Genomic DNA, 20,323 nt, shown 5'->3' with positions numbered 1-20,323 from the left:
CAGCTGGGATGGTTTCTGCTTGGATGGAACATTCATTTTGCTTGGTGTCATTGTGGCGTATTTTCTTTCATTAAAGAAAAATGAGGCATATATTCTCCCACTGCCTTAATTCGTGTGCCAAATTACCCAGAGGCTTTCCCATTTTAGCTTAGGTAACTGTTAAAATAAATAGCATGTAGCAAAACTTAAATATTACCAATTATTACTGTTTTAGACTTTCACATTTTGTCATGGTGTTTTCATTACCTTTGTTCTCACTTTAGGTGTGTCATGTCTGTATCCCTGGCAAAACCACCACCAAGTGAAAGATTATAACCCACCTTGTAAAGCTGTATATATTCTCTGTAGCCCTGTGTATTCTTTCATAGTGCTTTTTAATGTATCGACTTGACATTTCTGACGGTTATTTAAAATGACATGAATTACATAAGATAAACTGAAGTAAACGAAATCAAGAACTAAAGGCCTCTAAAAGCCAAACAAACAAACAACGGCAAAGAAAAACCCAAAAACTCGTTGCCATTAAGTTGATTCTAACTCATGGCAATGCCATGTGTTACAGAGTGGGACGGGGCTCCATAGGGTTTTCTTGGCTGTAATCTTTAGAGAAGCACATTACCAGGACTTTCTCCCACGGTACCTCTGGGTGGGTTCAAACTGCCAACCTTTTGGTTAGCAGTGGAATGTAAAACATTGGCACCACCCAGGGACCTAAAGGCTCCTAGACTTCACTAAAGAATGGCCCACCCTATCTGGGAAATCTCACTTAGGCTTCATGGCCCGGATCAAGTTGCCACCAAACTCAGAAAGCTTTCTCTACCCTCAGTAAGCAAAGACCTTTTCTTGTTGTGATTTTCTAGGCACTTTTTACTTTATGTTTTTTCATCACTCATTTGGCACTTCTAGATTGTGGGTTGCTTTTTGTGTGTTTACATAAAAATATAATGTAAAGTTCTTAAGGACCAGGAAGTTTTTATTTTTTAAATGACTCTCATCTTCAGCCTGCCTAGTGTAAATAGGAATCTGAAAAGTATTTATTGTGTGATGACTGTATTTCCTCCTGTCTTTTTCAGTAAGCAAAAATTGATTCAATGCCTACTGTGTGCCAACAACTGTGCTAAACATTTAGGATACTTTGTAAGACAGATGTGGTCCCGGACTTTAATTAGAAATAAGTACTCCAATTTTTCCTTCTTCCCTCTCTATGGGTACATGTGGGGATATGGAATGGGAGAACATAAGATAAGGCAGCAAAGGAGAGGGAAAGGGATGGGAAAAGTTAGAAGCAGCGCAGTGAGCCTGTTGGAAAGTAAGTGCACATATTATCTTCTTTTTCACTTCCTCAGTAAACTTTTGAGGGTTAAAAACATAGGCTGTAGAGTAAGTTCAGAGCCCCTGGGTGGTGCGGATGGTTAACGTGCTCAGTTGCTAGTCAAAGATTAGCTGTTAGAGCCCACCCAGAGTCAACTTGGAAGAAAGGCCTGGCCATCTACTTAAAAAAAAAATCAGCCTTTGAAAACCCTATGGAGCACAGTTCTACTCTGACACAAATGAGGTTGCTGTGAGTTAGAGTCAACTTGATGGTAATTAATTTAGAGTAAGTCCCTTGTCTGTGTTCAAATTCCTACTCTGCCTCCTCTCTGGGTGACCTTGGAATTGTTATTTAATCTGCTAATAATAGAGTCTTTCACATCAAATGAGATGATGTTTGGTGCCTACTTCACAATAGGTGCTTAGTCAGTGTCTGTTATGATTATTAAAGAAGTCCTGGTGGCACAACCGAAAGGTTGGAAGTTCAAAACCCACCCGGCGGCTGTGGGGGAGAAAGAACTGACCATCTGCACCTGTAAAAATTACAGCCTAAAAAACCCTGCAGGGCACTACTGTTCTGTCACATGGGTCACTGTAAGCAGGAAATCAACTTGACCACACCTTACAACAGCAACAAACTATTATTGTTAATTAGCTGCTTCATCTTCACTTCCATTACTCCAAGAAGGGCCATGTCCAGGACTACTTGGAGCAGGACAGAAACAACCAGGCTGGAATTTGCTTACAGGCTTCCCTTTCCCAATGACAGAGCTGTCTCCAAGGCCCCTAAACAACACCAAGGGGTGGGCTGGGCCCTTCCATAACTGGTTCCCAGCTCTCACCTCCTGCAGGTATCTTCCCCTTGCCTGCAGTAAGCCTTACTAGATGGAAGAATATGTGAACATAAAGAGAAGTTTGTTCTATTCTTTCATCTCTTGGTCATAAATCTACTTGGATTTGTATTGTGTTTGGTATTTTGTGTGCTAAAAGCTTTCCTGGCTAGAGCTTTATTCCCTCAAATACTAACAAAATGGATTTTTTTTTCTCCCAACCCTTTCTTGTTAATAGGGTGCTGAGAAAATTTTGTCAATGAATGAATCAGGAGAACTGCAAGACCTCTTAACCAAAATTGAGGTAACTGTGCTTTTAGCAAGTTATTTTTAATGATCAAAATGTTAAACCCATCCTGGTTGTAATTGGGTTATCCTAATTGAATTTTTCCCTCCGTGTTCTAACAAATATGTAACAGAATACATGTGGCAGTTTTAATTTGTTGTCACCTGCCATTCGGCTTGCTTCAGCTAGAGTGGCTTTTCTGTTAGCCTCTAACCACTTCCACACCAGTGGGTGAACGTTCCAGGTGGCTTTCTTTGGAGCCTGATACTTCAGGGTAATAGAGACATTGATGAGCTGTTCCGAATCAGGCGATTGTTTTGAAACACATTTAACTTTTTTATTTAAAGCATTTTATTTTCCTGTGGCCCAGCTCATCATTTCTAAAGATTAAGCAAACAAAAAACAACAACAATAACAAGAAAATGACTTTATTTCTCCAAAAGAGCACATTTAAATTTTTCTTCCTAGACTTCTAGTTAGGACCTGTGATGCCACAGTTTACACTCAACTACTAACCTGAAGATTGTCAGTTTGTGCCCACCTAGCAGCACCTTGGAAGAAAAGCCTGGAGATCTGCTTCCGTAAAGATTATAGCCAAGAAAACCCTATGGAGCAGTTCTACTCTGTAACACATGGGGTTGCCACAAGTCTGAACCGATACGACCGCAATAGGTTGCACTCATAGTTACAGCACCAGAGAAATACTTACTCAAGTATATCATGTGTTTAACAAATATACAGTGAGGAAGCCCTATTCACCTCTCTGATAACTACTGTTGTGAGCCTGTTTCTCCCTATATGCAGGGAGATTGTATACTTTATTGTCAAAGCTGGGGCACTTTGAGAGTGAAAAGGGTGCATTAATAATTATTCAGGGGCAGTAATTGTGAACCAGGACATCCCAAGATGAACTAGGTCATATGGTCACCCAATGTTTACACGCAACTGATGGTGCAGTGGTTAAAGGGATCAACTGCTAACAAAAGGTTGGTGGTTGGAAACCACCTGTGGCTCCGCAGGAGAAAGATGTGGTTGTCTGCTTCTGTAGAAATGTACAGCCTTGGAAACCCTATGGGGTCGCTATAGTCGAAATCGACTTGATGGCAATGTTTTTCTTTTTTCTTTTTTTTCCCTCCCAACCCTCGTGTTTGCTAGCCTCATTTCTGATTCTCTACCATGCTTTCTTGTTAAGTCAAAACAAAGAACTATTTGTACTCTCTTACTACCGTTCATTTGCACAAGCTGTTCTGTCCACCTAGAATGCTATTGCTCCAATTTCTCATTCCCTTCACCGTAGTCAAGGCCCATCTGCAATATCATTTCTGATCTCCCCTACCTTTGAATTTCTGTAACTCTCTCTTTGTTGGGCGCTCATCAAAGTCTTTCTTGTATTACCTTTCTTTGTATATTTGACTCATCTCCCAAATCCTTTTTGTAGGAATGATTTATTCCTACTATGATCTTCCTCAGAATGACAATGTATTTATTCAACAAGTATTTATTGAGTGCCTACTATGTATAGGCATTTTGCTAAGGGTGACCATGATGCCCTATCAAAGTACTGCTTGCACATAGTAATAACTCAGACAGGTTGTGAATTAGCTTTTTCCATAACATAAGCATTAGCATCACATTTAGACACTGTGTTCCAATGAGGGAACTGAATAGCGAGAGAGAGAGTGTTCATGAGGAGGGTACCTGCGTTTTATGAAAAGAACTTACCACAATCTGATTTCTAAGTCCTAAAGCCATAGAATATATTCAAGGGTCAACTTGTTTGTGTAAGAGTAGATTAAATTTCTTTGCTTTCCACAGTTAATAAAATTAAAGTTGATAAAATGAAGTATTATGACTTGGCAATCAGAGGATCTTAGCTCCATTCTCACCTTTGTTGTGGCTGTGTGAGTTTGGCACGTTCCTTGTACTCTCAGCATCTTGAATTCCTCATCTGTTAAATGAGAGTGTGTAGTTGATGGTCTTTAAAATTCCTCTAAGCTTAAAAATCTATATTTATGGCTTTATTTCTTCCCTTTTGTCTCCATACTCTTCTCCGGTACTCTGAAATAATTTAGTTTAATAATTTTTTTAAATGATATAACTTGGTTAATTTATATTATTGGAGTGCCTGGGTGGTCCAAACAGTTAAGCGCTTGACTACTAGCAAAAAGGTTGATGATTTGAAACCACCTAGAGGCACCTTAGATGACAGGCCTGGTGCTCTGCTTCCAAAAGGTCACAGTCTTGAAAACCCTAAGGAGCAGTTCAATTTTACACACATAGGGCTACCATGAGTTGGAATCAATTTGACTGCAACTAACAACAATATGTATTATTGTTTTCTATGTACACAATTTTAATTTATGTAAATGGCAAATGTAATATATTTAATTTTGTTTTCAATTATTTTCACTAAACACTATATTTTAAGAACCATATTGCTATAGGAACATTAAATGCCTTACTTCTAACTATCTCATATTTCTTAATAGTAACACTGTTTAATAGGATTTTCTGTGATGACGGACGTGTTCCATAGCTGCACTGTCTAAAATAGTGGCTACTAGCTACATATGCCTATTGAGCATTTGAAGTGTGGCTAGTGTGACTGACCACCACCCATCTGTCAGTTTGTCATATTGTGGTGGCTTGCATGCTGCTATCATGCTGGAAGCTATTCTATCAGTATTTCAAATCCAAGCAGGGTCATCCATGGTGGACAGGTTTCAGTGGAACTTCCAGACTAAAACAGACAAGGAAGAAAGGCTTGGCAATCTACTTCTGAAAATTAGTCACCAAAAACCTGATGGTCACAACAGAATATTGTCCTAGTGACAACACTGGGTTTTTTTTGGGGGGGGGGGTATAGTGCTGGAAGATGGTGCAAAACCAGGCTAAAATTTGCTCCATTATATATAAGGTCACCATGAGTCAGAGACAACTTGACTGCAACTAACAACGCAATTGCAGTGTGACCTAAAACAAAATTTTTAATTTTATTCATTCAAATTTAAATAGTCACATGTGGCATTGACAACTGCTTTGGATTGTACAGCTCCATGGTGCCCATCCACTATTTTTTCATCTATTAACTTTTCCAGTGAAAGACACCCAGGTAGCCTTCAAGTCCTTACTTCCAACAAATAGTTGGCAGGCACAACTTTGAATGTATTTCTTTATGGATTCCCACTGAGGGTAGAAATTGCTATATCACAGATTAATTTTCCAAGTAGTGCCAGTTGTCTCCCCAGAACGGCTGCACCAATCAACACTCCCCCCGGTGGAGAATGAAGTTTCCTTCCTCTGTTCACACAATCCCACCAATATTTGACATTATCCAATTTTCCTATTTTTGCCAGAATCATAGATATAAAGAGATATCACCTTATTGTTTTAATTTACATTTTCTAATTACTGCTGAGTTTGGGCATTTTATTGTATGTTACTTACATATTTACATTTCCTTTTCTGTAAATTGTACCTTCATGTACTTTGGTCATGAAATGTCTTGAAATTATCTTTTGTTTTTGGTTGATTAGCAGAAGATCTTTGTATATTTTAGATATTAACTTCTCATTGGTTTTAGACATTTCCAATAATTTTTCCTCTTCTTTCAGCTTCAATCATGGTGTCCTTCATCCAACAGAAATCTTCAATTATGATAGGATCAAATTTATCATTTGTTTCCTTATATTTTGTATTTTAAATTTTTTGTTAGGAAGTATCTTTCCATCTAAAGATCACAAAGTTATTATCCTACATTTTTTTTTATTAACTTTATAATTTTTCACATCTAGGTCTTTAATTTATCTACAGTCCATTTTCATTTTCTTCTACATGGTGAGTTAGTTTCCTAACACCACCTACTAAATAATCTATTTTTTTCCTTATTGGTTTGTTGTGCCAACTTTCCATTTTATTAAATCTTCATATATACTTGGGTCTTTCTCTGAGCTCTAGTCAGTTCCATTAATCTGTTTCTTGTTAGACCAATATCACACCTTTTTTATTTCTATGACTTAGCAGCATCTTTTAGAGTCTGACAGAATGAATCTTCCTTATGAATCTTCTTTGTAAAGACTGGTTTAGCTATTCATGGACATTTATTCCTTAGAGAATATAATTCCTTAATTATACAGCTCGACTAACACCACCGTGCTAGGTTAATATTGTCTCTCTCTCTTCTCTGCTTTTTAAGAAACTCAGAGAACCTTGGAAAGCAGATTTTGTTCTCTCAATAAGTGTGTCTCAATTCTACAGATGATGTAAACGTGGCTCAAATACTTAAGGCTATTATTAGTGTTCAAAAGAATGTTATGAGACTAGCTTCCCCTGGTATAGGAGCTCTGTTGGGCTGTTCTGCCCATATAATAAAACTGGTAGGGAACTCGCAGCAGTCCAAGAAAGCCCAGAACTCTGATTACTGAAAGGTTTCTGCAGTTTAAGGGAAACTAACCTAGATAAAGCGGGTGGCCCTGGAGAAACAGTTGGGAGAACCAAGCAAAATGGGTAAGGGATGCAAGTTTCATATCTAAATCCATTCCATTCTTCTTGGTGACCCTTGGGAATGGAGCAGAAGTTAAATGCTCATGAGTCAGGAAACATATGAACCCTTACTACTTACCAAGTAATGTTCTTGGTGCTTTATATGTATTAAGTCATTAAAATCTCCCAATAAGGCAGATTCTGTTATTATTATGTTTTACCAACAAAGGAATAAGAGCACAGAGAAATTAAGTTACTGGTTCTAGAACTTTGAGATAGATAATATTCAGTTTGTGCTTCCAGTCAGTCTGACTCAAAAACCACGCTCTTAGCCGTGAACCTATGCTGCTATGCCTCTCAAGTCAAGTGGCATGTGTGTGTCTGGGACCGTATGTGGCAGGCCTAAGCCCAGGGTTAGAAGTTTGCTAGGGGCTAGGCTGAGTATCAGATTCTAGGGCACATCCAGTTTTAACACGCAGCTCTGATACTAGTGGGTTATCCTGGAAATGAGCAATTAGTGACAAATTTAGAGTGTTCCTAGATCGGTCCTCCCAAGCTCTAGTTTGCTGTTATTTAATTGTTTCATGGCTGTCTATAAGTCTCCCTAATTCTCATTATTCAGGCCTCAGTTTTCAACAGTTATCCCATGTGATAGTGACAAAAGATGCTTAGCAGTTGTGATTGGAGCATTAGAAACTGGGCTAGAAAAGAACTTAAAGATATTCTGGCCCAAGAATCCTAGTATACACCTGCCTAGTGAAAATTGATGTGGGAGGCTGAGTGGGCCTGATTTATTGAGGAAGGTTGGCAGTGGCCTCAAACATGAGTAGATGGTCAAATGCAACAGAAGCAAGTGAAACATGACACTGGCTGACTTAAACAGCCCTGGTGGTGCTGTGGTTAAGAGCTATGGCTGCTAACCAAAAAGTTGGCAGTTCGAACCCACCAGCCACTCCTTAGAAACAGTATAAGCAGTTTTACTCCGTCAAAAAAAAAAAAAAAAAAAAAAAACTAGTTTTTTTTTTTTTTATAGGGTCGCTATTGATTGTAATCTACTTGAGGGCAATGGGTTTTTTGATTTGGCTTGGCTGAACCAATTAAAGTTCTGCTCCTGAGATACCCCCACTGGTGCTCATCTGGTGTTTTAGTTTTTTAGTGCTGCTATAACAGAAATACCACAAGTGAACAGAAATTCATTTTCTCACAGTTTAAAAGGCTAGAGTTCAAATTTAGGGTGCAGGGCCTAGGGGAAAGCTTTCTCTATCGACTGGGGGAAAAGTTTTGTCTCTTTCAGCTTCCCTTTCTTGCATCTCTGGTGATCTCCACATTGCATAAATCTTTCTCTATTTGAGCTTCCTTGTTGCTCTTTTTATATCTCAAAAGTAATTGGCTTATGACACACCCTACACTGATATGGCCTCGTTAATGTAACACAGAGAACCCTATTCCCAAGTAAGAATGCATCACAAGTATTAAAAACAAAAAACAAAAACCTGTTGTTGCTATCAGTTGATTTTGACTCACAGCGACCCTATAGGACAGAGTAGAACTACTCCATAGGGTTCCCAAGGGGTGGCTGGTGGATTCAAACTGCCAACCTTTTGCTTAGCAGCCTGAGCTCTTAACCATTGTGCCACCATTGCTTCATCACTAGTCTAGGGGTTAGGATTTATGACACATATTTTTGGGGGACACAATTCAATCAGTAACATCTGTAAACACAGGCAAATCACCCTCCCAGTAAGACGCGAGCTTCATGTTGACACAGATTCTAGCTTACTTATCCTTACCTCAAGTGCCTAGAACACGGCTTGGTGTATACATGATATCCGTCATGATAGGCACTCAATAAATATTTAATGATAAATGAATCATCCTTCATCCAAGTTTTTCTGGAGGAGGCAAAACAAAGGGAAGAGAAAAATCATTCTATGTAGAAGAAAGCTTGAGTAAGAAGAACGAATGAAAATATAATTTCTTTGTAAAATATATGTATGTATGCATGCATGTATATATGTTAGTAAATGGGATGAAAATTAAAAGTCAAGAGGTCTCTAAAAATTCTGCCAAACATGGTAACCAAGATAGCTAGGTGATCCTGCTTGTGTCCATGCAGAGATTGCCAAAGGAGTCCTGAGATGTATTAGCATACACCTTGTTAAGGCAAGCGCTTGCTTAGAGCTGATCCTCTTTGGCAGAGAAGCTCTGAGTAAGCTTTTACCTTGCAATTTTTTTTCTGGAAAATATAAACAAGCATTTTGTTGTCATTCCTAGACAGATACCCAACATGGTATCCATTTTCTAAACTTATTTTCTTGTAAAATTATAACAATTGCTTAGCCTGGTTCTCCCCTGAGGGCTATTTATTTGTTGTTCGTGAAGAACAGAATAAAGCTCCTCATCTACACACTGAGGATATCGGAAATGGCTTATGCTTTCTGTACAAGGCACTGGAAGCTGTCAGATTGTCCTGGTCCTCCCAGGAAAAGATTCAGTTCTTGATGATGGCTCCCAAGAGCTCTGTGTGGATGTAGGGGTGGGTACAGCGTGTTTTGAGACTACAGCAACAGAGCACCACCTACTCACTAGTCGCTTGGGAAATTAGGCGATGTAATATGCCTCTCTCTGCAATCCAATAAACATCTTTTTCATCAGGTTTATGGCAGTCCATGACATTCGGTTCAAGAATCAGGCTTATACATTCAGGATTATACACGGCAAATTTCCTCTGTGTGTGTTCAGTGGCTTCTCTCCCAAATTTGCAAATTGAGAATGCTAGAAACTCTGATTATCAAAAAAGACTCAGTTCATTTGCTTACTGGTTTGGTCAGACAAAAAATGTGTCTAGTAGGTACTTATTAAATAGGAATTTTCTGCATTAACTTATAGAGTATACGTGTCAGTTAAGGTTATGTGTCAACTTGGCTAGGACATGATTCTCAGTGGTTTGGAAGATATTATGTAATTATCCTAAATTTAGAGATCCGATGTGAGCCACTGTCTCAGTTATCTAGTGCTTCTATAACAGAAATACCACAAGTGAATGGCTTCAACAAACCTAAGTTTATTCTCTCACAGTCTTGTAGGCAGAAGTCCAAATTCAGGATGCCACCTCCAGGGAAAGGCTTTCTCTCTCTGCCAGCTTTGGAGGAAGGTTCTTGTCATCAATCCTCCCATGGACTAGGAGCTTCCCAACACAGGGACCCAAAGTCCAAAGAATGCATGCTCCTGCTCTTCTTTTTTGGTATGACATCCCTTAGTCTCTCTGCTCTCTTCTCTTTTTTATATCTCAAAAGAGATTGACTTAAGACACAACCCAAACTCATAGATTGAGTTCTGGCTCATTAATATAACTGCCTCTAATCCTGCCTCATTAACATCATACAGGCAGGATTTACAACACATAGGAAAATCACATCAGACGACAAAATGATGGAAAATCACACAATACTGGGAACCATGGCCTAGCCAAGTTGACAAACATTTTTTGGGGACACAAGTCAATCCAAAACAGCAATTAATCAGTTGAAAGCCGAACATTTGAAGGCCAATCAGTTTCCTTGGGGGTGTGGCCTATATCCAATATGCATGGATATTCTGGCAAAGCTCTCTCTGGATTCTGTATCCAACTCTGACCTCTGGTTTTTAGGACGTGAATCAGCATCCTGCCCACTACTTTTCCTTTTTAACTTAGATGCTACCGATTCTTGAATCTTCTGCCCAAATAAATCTCATCTAAGCGGAAGATGGTGTGTGCCAGCTTTTTACCTGCACCAACCTGGCTATCTCAAGAATGGCTTGAAGCTGAAGAAAAGACAAGTTTCCAGAGATCACAGCAGACCTCACTGGTCTCCTTCAGAAGAGAACCTCCTCCTTATGGGTATCGGAAGGGCTGGATACCTCGATCCTTAGAGATTTTGGAGAGAGTGGTACTTTTCCAGAGGTCCATGTGGCCCAGTATCCACTGGATATGGGGTGAAGAAAAAAGATTCCCAGTACACTGGCCATTCAGGTGGATGCAGGAGGAAAAATTAAATATGATGTGTCATGTATTGAATTATGTCCCCCCAAAAATCTGTGTATCAACTTGGTTAGGCCATATGTGGCTGTCCTCCACCTTGTGATTGTAATTTTATGTTAAGAAGATTAGGGTGGGATTGTAACACCACCCTTAATCAGGTCTCCTCCTGATCCAAGGTAAAGAGAGTTTCCCTGGGGTGTGGCCTACATCACCTTTTATCTCTCAAGAGATAAAAGAAAGGGAAGCAAGCAGAGAGTTGGGAACCTCATACCACCAAGAAAGCAGCACCAGAAGCTGAGCGCATCCTTTGGACATGGGGTCCTTGAGCCTGAGAAGCTCCTCAACCATAGGAAGATTGAGGACAAGGACCTTCCTCCAGAGCCGACTGAGAGAGAAAGACTTCCCCTGAAGCCAACGCCCTGAATTTGGGCTTGTAACCTACTAGACTGTGAGAAAATAAATTTCTCTTTGTTAAAGCCATCCACTTGTGTTATCTCTGTTATGGCAGCACTAGATGACTAAAACACGATGCAGTTGCTCAACAAGGACAGTCAAAAGACAAGATCATTTATAGCAAGTGTGCTGAGCTGGTTCCCAAGGAAGTGATGAATGCCAACTACCCAGACCAGCAAAGCCCTGATGAAGAAGCCATTAAAGAGATAACACAAAAGGCAAGGGTAGCCTTAGAAAAATCTGTATTGCAGAAAGTCGCTGCGTCCATGCCAGTTCAAGCTGCTGGTAAACCGGCTCCTGCTCAGTACATTCTGTACACACAGTCTCAATAAGGAGTGGCTTTCAACTCTGGGGCTGAACAGAGGATTATTCGCATGGGAGTAATGCAGAAAGATCCAATGGAACCTCCAAGGTTCAAGATGAATAAGAAAATTCCCTGGGGACCACCTTCTCTTCTTGCACCTGTCATGCACTCTCCTAGCCAAAAGGTGATAATGAAGGAACAACAAGAGTGGAAGATTCCTCGTTGTATTTCAAACTGGAAAAACACAGAGGGTTACACAATTCCATTAGACAGCCATCTGGCTGCTGATGGAAGAGGACTGCAGATGCTTCACATCAATGAAAATTTTGCCAAACTCGCTGATGCCTTCTACATTGCTGATGGAAAGGCTCATAAAGCTGTGGAATTGTGTGCTCAAGTAGAGAGGAAGACGGCTCAAAAATAAAAAAGAAACATAAAGCGAAACTTTGAGAAATGGCCTAGAAACTCAGAGAGAAGAGAGCTGAGATCAAAGCCCATGGAGAAAAAGAGGATGCAGAGATGGCTCATGAAAGGGGTGAGATTTGGCATGATAGGAGGAAAGAGAGACAGCATGACTGGAGTATTTCCAGGACAGCACCTAAGAAGAGGCCAAAATGGCAGAAAAAGGAAAATCAAGGTATCAGTGAAGTCATTGCTCTTGGTGTGCGCAATCCTTGGACTTCCAATCAAGTTCAGTATGACTGAAGGCTATTCAACCTATCCAAGGGTATGGACAGTGGTTTTGCAGACAAAGGAAATAAAATTTACAGTGTTTATGATTGAGCCTGAGGAGGTGATCAAGATATAGCCCAGAGTATTTACAGTCCCAGTGAACATTTGGATAAGGACATGTAAGGGGATGACCTAGAAGCCAAAATCAAGGCCAACAGATTTGTTCCCAACAAGGGGCTTCCTGGTTCAGACCATAGGCAAAAAGGCAGAGAAGGACTTGTTCAGTTTGAGGAAAATCCTTCTGATTTGGACAAGTTTTTGCAAGAAGCCAAACATCACAGTGATTCTAAAAGACCTGAGGATAGCAGCTGCCCCAAGGAAGATGAACAAGAAGGCAAGAAGAGGAGAAAGGAGTAGATATACCTCTCCTCAAGGTGAATGAATTATTACCCATAACCTTAATGATCCAAGTCATGTAGGGGAATACTTTGTAAATGGTAAGGATAAAAACTAAATCTGGGTGCCAGATCCCAGTGTTACTTTTTATGACAGGACATATGTACAGATGCCAAGTTGACAAGTGGTTGACTGTGATTGTTAAAGTTATGTGTTGTTATGGATTGAACTGTGTCCTCAAAATATGTTTGTTGACTCGGCTAGGCCATGATTTCCAGTATTGTGCGATTGTCCACCATTTTGTCATCTCATGTGATTTTCCTATGTGTTGTAAATCCTACCTCTATGATGTTAATGAGGCAGGATTAGAGGAAGTTATGTTAATGAGGCAGGACTCAACCTATAAGATTAGGTTGTATCTTGAATCAATCTCTTTTAAGACAAATGAGCAGAAACACAGAAGGACATCATGCCACCAAGAAAGTAGTGCCAGGAGCACAGTGTGTTCCTTGGACCCAGCATCCCTGAACCTAGAAGCTCCTAGATCAGGGGAGGATTGATGACAAGGACCTTCCTTCAGATCTGGTAGAGAGAGAGAAAGCTTTCCCCTGGAGCTGGCACTCTGAATTTGAACTTCCAGCTTACTAGACTGTGAAAGAAAGAATTTGTGTTTGTTAAAGCCATCCACTTGTGGCATTTCTGTTATGGTAATACTAGGTAACTAACACATGTGTCAACTTGGATAGGCCATGATTCTCAGTGGTTTGGCAGATATTATGCAGTCATTCTCCATTTTGTGATCTGGTGTGAGAAACCAATCAGTTGAAGGGCAATCAGTTTCCTTGAGACTATGGCCTGTATCCAATATATATTGATGTTCTGTCAAAGCTCTCTCTAGATCCTTTATCTAACTCTTCATTCTATGACTTTGGGTTCCTGGGACTTGAGCCAGCAGTCTGCCACCTGACCTACAGATCCTGGAATTCTCCAGCTCCTGTAACCTGTGAGTCACGAGAAGCCTCCAGCCTAACGCCTGACCCACGGATTTGGGACTTGCCAGCCCTCACACTGCATGGGCCATTTACTTGAGATAAATCTCTCTCTATATATATTTATATACACTTGACTGGTTTTGTTCCTTTAGAGAACTTAGCCTAGGAAAGTACAGTTTAAAATAAAATATACATATAAAAGTGAATCAACCAGTGAAGATTATATAACAAATATGCATTCTCTGACAATGTTTACATAGATAAATCTGCTTCATAGATAGTCTGGATGATGAGGTTTATGACCACAGAGACTCAAATAAGATGCTTCCTCTTTGGTAGAATACTTGAAACTTTTTAAATTCTACTGGAATAGAATTAGATAATCTAAAGTAAAAATAAGAAGTGCATTCATTTCCTGACCTTGAAGAACAGTCTGAAGACTCCTGATCTTATTTCTACATTAAATAACTGAGGATAAACTCTATATTCCTGGTACGTGAGTTTGTGCTATAAAGAACATCTATCTGACCGTGATTTATGAACTCTACCCTTGTCTCCATGTCCTCTTGCTTGTTTGTCAGATACTCGGGATTCTTATATGCTCCAACCAGATGACTGCAAGCATGGAGTGAACCTATTCAAAGTCTCAAGGATGGGTTCGAAGCTACTATTGAAAGGGCAGGGAAGTTACTGGGTCACTACTGCATACCCACTGCCTTGCATAGTGCCCAAAAGTGGACACCCAATAGATATGAGTCCTTTGTCAGGTACTCAGGAGTTCTTACATGCTCTAATTAAGATGACTGTAGTATAAAGCAGATCTATTCACAGATCCAAGGACGGGGCTAGAAGCTACTATTGAAAGGACAGAGAAGTGTCTGGTTCACTGCTATATACCCGCTGCCTTGCATAGTGCCTGATAAGTGGACACAAAATAAATATGATCAGGTCTCACCTGCTGAGTATCTATTTTTTGGTTAGTTATTCCCTCTCTTAGTTATCTAGTGCTGCTATAACAGGAATACCACAAGGGGATGGCTTTAACAAACGGAAATTTATTCTCTCACAGTCTAGGAGGCTAGAAGTCCCAATTCAGGGCACCAGCTCCAGGGAAAGGTTTTCTCTTTCTCTTGGCTCTGGGGGAAGGTCTTTGTCATCAATATTCCCCTGGGCTTAGGAATTTCTCTGTACAGGAACCCTGGGTCCAAAGGATGCACTCCACTCCTGGCTCTTCTTTCTTAATGGTAGAAGGTCCCTCTCCTTTCTGCTCACTTTTCTTATATCTCAAAAGAGATTGACTGAAGATTCAACTTAATCCTGTAGATTGCGTCTGCCTCATTAGCACAATAGGCAGCTCACTGTCAAATAGGATCATAACCACAGGCATAGAGACTAGGATTTACAACATAGGATAATTACATCAGCTCACAAAATGGAGGACGACCACACAATACTGGCAATCATGGCCTAGCCAAGTTGATACATATTTTGGAGGGACACAAGGCAATCCATGACATCCCCAAGAATATATCAACAGAAAAAGGCGAAATAGATATTCACTGTTTTTCTAATTTCACCCCAAAGAAACATACCTCTACTGAAACCAATATTCAAATGAGGAAATTTCTTTGGATCTAGTCCTCTCACTATGTGTTGTTGTCAACATGTCTGAATGGTTTCTCCCTTTATTGGGCACCAGGGAACTAAAGATCTACTCTTGATTCCTTAACTGCTTGAAGGTCATAGTTTCTGTTTTCAACTTCTTCATCAAAAGTGGAAGTTTTTTTTTTCCTAGTGGTAATAAATGACTATTATTAATAAAATCAGTTATTCTTCTGTCTCCAACCTGGAGCACTCCCAAGTCCTTTGGGAGGTTTCCTAGCTCTTTTTCCATCTTTTCATAAAGGTAAAACTGTCTACCGAAGTGTTGGGACTTCTCTGAACTCAGAACATCTAATAAAAGCCAGCTCTGTTTGAAGAGGTAGCCAGGAATAACTGAATGAATGATTTATTTTTATTAAATAAGATAAAAAGAACAAATGAAGTAGATTGTGCTGGATGATATGACAGGCATGGCATTCCTGGAGGCTGATGGAGCACTGGGGGAGCTTTAGTGGGTGACCTCAAGACTCACTCCTACCCCTACTCCCACTTCTGCTTTAGTCACAACATTTACTCTTTTAAGCATTTTACATTTGGGGACTCGTATAAAATATCATTTAAAAACTATGCAAATGAATTTGAAAAGTATTATTACAAAGGAAATACTATGGGTTTTGCTCTTCAATAGAGAGCTCCCATTTCCATTTCTCAACTTTCCCTGAAACCTGAAAAAATTACTTACTTTTTAAGAGGCTTTGTTTCCTCTTTTTTAGAATAGAAGTCTGTATCTTATTGGTGTGAGAATTGGGTGTAGGCTATCCATGGTTTCTAAACCTTCCCTTCTCTCTTCTAAGTTTATGGCTGACATGGCTAGTTTTTCTTGAGAATGGGAATGACCTAGAATTTTACGAACACCATGCTCTAATATATGAGAATAGGCACATGAATTGAAACGTATTTACTCTCCCTTTCTTGCAGTGGTACAAGACCTTAAACCAAAACACTAAGCACAGAAGAAGTGTTTAAATAAAATGACTCAGATTTATAGAAATAGGTTGTGTCACATTACCACGTGGATATACAGACTATGGGTAGTTTTACTATTACCTGGTGTGGTTTGTGGGTTTTTAGATATATTGGAGCTCCTCTATTTCTTTGTTCTCTCTCAAACAATGTAGCATGAGGCAGATGTTAATAAAAATCTCTTCAAAGAGTGATATACTAATCAAATATTGGATAATAATAGCTTTTATTGAGTGTTTACTACGTGCCAGGCAACGTTCTACTCACTTTACATTTAATTCATGATTAACTCATTTAATTCTCTCAGGGAGGGATAGTGGTGGTTCAGGGGTAGAATTCTCACCTTCCATGAAGAAAACCCAGGGTTGATTCCCAGACAATGCACTTCATGCACTGTCACTACTAGTTTTTCAGTGGAAGTTTGCATGTCGCTATGATGCTGAACATGTTTCAGTGGAGTTTCCAGACTAAGACAAACTAGGAAGAAAGTCCTGACAATTTACTTCTTGAACAATTAGCCCATGAAAACCCTATAGATCACAACAATTTGATCCAGTTGTTCATGGGGTCACCATGAGTTGAGGGCTAATTCAAAGGCAGGTAACAGCAGCCAACAACAACCCTCTCAAAAACTGTTTGAATAAAGGACAGATCTCATCAAAGAATTGCATTAATTCTGAAGACACTATCTGAGGCCTTGGTGTGTTTGTGATTTCCTTACTATGAGTCGGAATCGACTCAATGGCAGTGGGTGAAAAGGGAAAATGGAGCTTTTAGTGTTTATATATTAATTTTGTTTTAGGAAATTAGTTCAGACTTATGGATAAACTATTAAAAAACAGCAAACTCTTGTCATTAGCAGGTTTAACATTTGATATTTTGGCCTTTTGGAAGTCATCTCTGTAAGTCAACATGCAGGCCCATGATATATGTTTTATTTATTTAAAAAATTATGATTTAGGTGAAAGTTTATAGAGCAAGTTACCCTCTCATTAAACAATTAATACACAAATTATTTTGTGACATTGGTTACCAACCCCGAGATGTGTCCACACTCTCCCTTTCTCCACCCCAAGTTACCTATTTCCATTCGTGCAGTTTTCCTTTTTCTTCTTGCTTTCTCATCTTTGCTTTTGGGCTAGTGTGCCCATTAGTCTCCTATACATGTTTGAACTATGAAGCATGTCTCTCATATATGTTATTGTTGGCCCTATAGACCTGTCTAATCTTTAGCCAAAACATGAGCCTCAAGAGTGACTTCAGTACTGAGTTAAAAGGGTGTTGGGACCCATACTCTTGGGATTTCTCCAGTCTCTATTAGACTAGCAAGCCTCATCTTTTTTGTGTGTGCGTGTGAACTTATATTTTGTTCTACATTTTTCTCCTGCTCTGTTCAAGACTCTCTGTTGTAATCCCTGCCAGAGCAGTTGGTTGTGGTAACTGGGCACCATTTAGTTAGTCTGGGCTCAGTCTGGTAGAGGTTGTAGTAGTAGCCTATTAGTCCTTTGGACCAATCTTTCCCTTGTGTCTTTGGTCTTCTTCATTCTCCTTTGCTCTAGCCGGGATGGGGCCATTAGATATATCTTAGATGGCCATTTCAATTTTGTTGAGTTGCCATTTTGAATTCTGTGTGCTATGAGCCTGTTGTCCATAGTGAGTGACATAGCTAGTGAATGAGCCAAGGAAGCCACCCAACATTCACATTTCAGTTCAGCTTTGTTGATCTTTTCTTGTCAAAAGAGATATGTTTTATGAGAAAAACCATATGCTATTCAAAAATTCGCTCATTCAGAAGTATCTTGGGACATAGCATGAGTTGATATTTTAACCAGTACTCACTGGTGTATCTATACTGGTTATTGAAAATATTGAAACCTGTTTTTATTGGTTATTACACTATTGAAATAATTCATATGGGTTGGTAAATTGTTGTTGCCTCAAGATGCCCAAGTGTCTCTCTTCTTCCCTAGCAGCTCCTCCCCATAGGGTTGTCAAGTAAAATACATGAAGCCAAGTTGCATTCAAACCTTGAAGAAATAATGAATAATTGTTTAGTTTAAGTATGTTCCATGCAATATTTGTGACATACTTATACTAAAAATTATTTGTTGTTCATCTGAAATTCAATTTTAACTGGGAATCCGCTGTTTTTATTTAAAAATTTTGACCACCTTACTCGCTCCAAGAACACAGACTTACTCCCAGTCCAGCAACTAATGGGTTAAGTCCTGAAATCAGGGTCTTCCTCCAGACCTAGTTCAGCCCAGCATCTGTCTGACTAGTTGGTGATCTTGCTGTACAAGTCATTAAATATTTTCATATAATCTTTGGGCATAGGTCTAGTCAATATCAAAAGTCTATGCACCTTATTTTCTTCTTGCTAACTTTTGATAAGAAACATCCATGACTTACTAATTTTTCTTATATTTAGCTTTTAAAGCTTTTTTCTGTTGCTGAATTTATTTTTCCTGTTTTTTTTTTTTTTTTTTGCTAAAGACACTTTGATAGCATGCAAAAATTATAAGACCAGTACACCATTTCTTGCCAGTTCTAATCTTCTCTTCACAAAACTGGGCTTTCCACCATTGCTGCAAATTCCTCTTTTGCATGCCAGAAGCTTGATATTAACTCACTTATCTTTGTATCTGTTCTGTAATAACTCTTAATTTACTATCCCCCCCCCCCCAAATACCTGCTGAGAGATACTACTAACGCACCCCTGGCAAAGTTTACATCGTCAAAAATGTAGATAGAAATACATATAAATAATTTTCAAAATATCATCCTCAACACTCTGCCTAATTATTTTTATTCTGCTATCAGAGGTACTTTATCTTTGCCTGAGATAGAAAAGCTGATAGTTGCTGAGGAAAGTTTCATGGACTTGAGTAAAAATCTCAAGATTTCTATTCCTGTTTCCTTAAATATAAAATGAGAGTAATGATGCTTGAATTATTTGCTTTATAAAGGACAGTGTCTGTATGTGTGGAGGGTGGGGTGGGGGAATATTTGATGAGATAAACATGAAAATGCTTTGAACTAAATAAAGCGTTATTCAAAAGTGCAATGTAATAATGGATCCTGAGTTGATAGTGGCTTCTCCACACTTCAGCTTTTAGTTTTCCGATTTTCCAGACTCACTCTCAGTGGGAGTGTACTATAAAAAAAGACATAAAACTGTTCACAGATACAAAAAAGTATTTTACTTTAGTCAAAATGATTTCTTGAATTATTTGGTTTGTAAAAAAGTATTTTTATATATGAGTTTCTTGAAGTATGTGGCTCTAGTCTAAAATTTACCAGTCTTTACAAACCAAGCCTCTCCTATAGAAAGCCATTGATGGAGCAATGAAGGAAACTTCAGCTATGTTTTCCCCCTGGGTCCATCCGAAGTATATCAATGAGGGCAAATTTCAAGCCCCTATTTTTTTTTTAGCCATAGTATGTGAATATCGTTTTACCACCACTCAAAGTACAGAAAGACAGGAAGGCTGATTGAGTTGTTTGTGCTAACAACATTTTGTCTTCTCTTCCACCCACCCTTGCCACCCTACACAGAAAGTACAACATCCACATGAGTGTCCCGCCTGTGGAGGCTTTGGTTTTCATCCATGCTCCGTGTGCCATGGGAGCAAGATGTCAGTATTTCGAAACTGCTTTACAGACTCTTTCAAAGCCCTGAAGTGTACGGCTTGTAACGAGAATGGTCTTCAGCGCTGTAAGAGCTGTGCTGGTTAGTGGAGCCTCCTTCCGGGAAAAGTTTCACTTTGTTAACCCAAGGCAATAATTTGGTTTATACTTTTTTTTTTAAATCATGTGTCTGTATTAATCAATAAATTTTGTTTGTTATAATTGTCTTTGTTTTGAATTTTTGCTGTGATTATTTTTATTGATTTATTAAATAAATGTTTATGTGGTAGGTCCTATGCTAGACCCTGATTTCTGATTGGA

The 20,323-nt window shown here is 39.2% G+C and overlaps 1 protein-coding gene and 1 pseudogene across 1 annotated transcript in view; both read left to right on the top strand.

Moving 5' to 3' along the window:
- GRXCR1 (glutaredoxin and cysteine rich domain containing 1) overlaps window positions 1-20,110 on the top strand; it is a 146,804-nt gene extending 126,694 nt beyond the window's left edge. The window contains exons 3-4 of the mRNA XM_049887108.1: window positions 2,380-2,445; window positions 19,931-20,110. Of these exons, the coding sequence (XP_049743065.1) occupies window positions 2,380-2,445; window positions 19,931-20,110 (246 nt within the window). The remainder of the gene's footprint in view (window positions 1-2,379; window positions 2,446-19,930) is intronic.
- LOC126077586 (SNW domain-containing protein 1-like) lies at window positions 10,656-12,776 on the top strand (annotated as a pseudogene).
- Window positions 20,111-20,323: the final 213 nt, after the last annotated feature.

The sequence above is a fragment of the Elephas maximus genome, chromosome 5 (genome assembly GCF_024166365.1).
Source record: "Elephas maximus indicus isolate mEleMax1 chromosome 5, mEleMax1 primary haplotype, whole genome shotgun sequence".
NCBI classification, from domain to species: domain Eukaryota; kingdom Metazoa; phylum Chordata; class Mammalia; order Proboscidea; family Elephantidae; genus Elephas; species Elephas maximus.
Note: the sequence above shows the minus strand (reverse complement) of the source record. Positions and strands in the feature narration are given on the sequence as shown.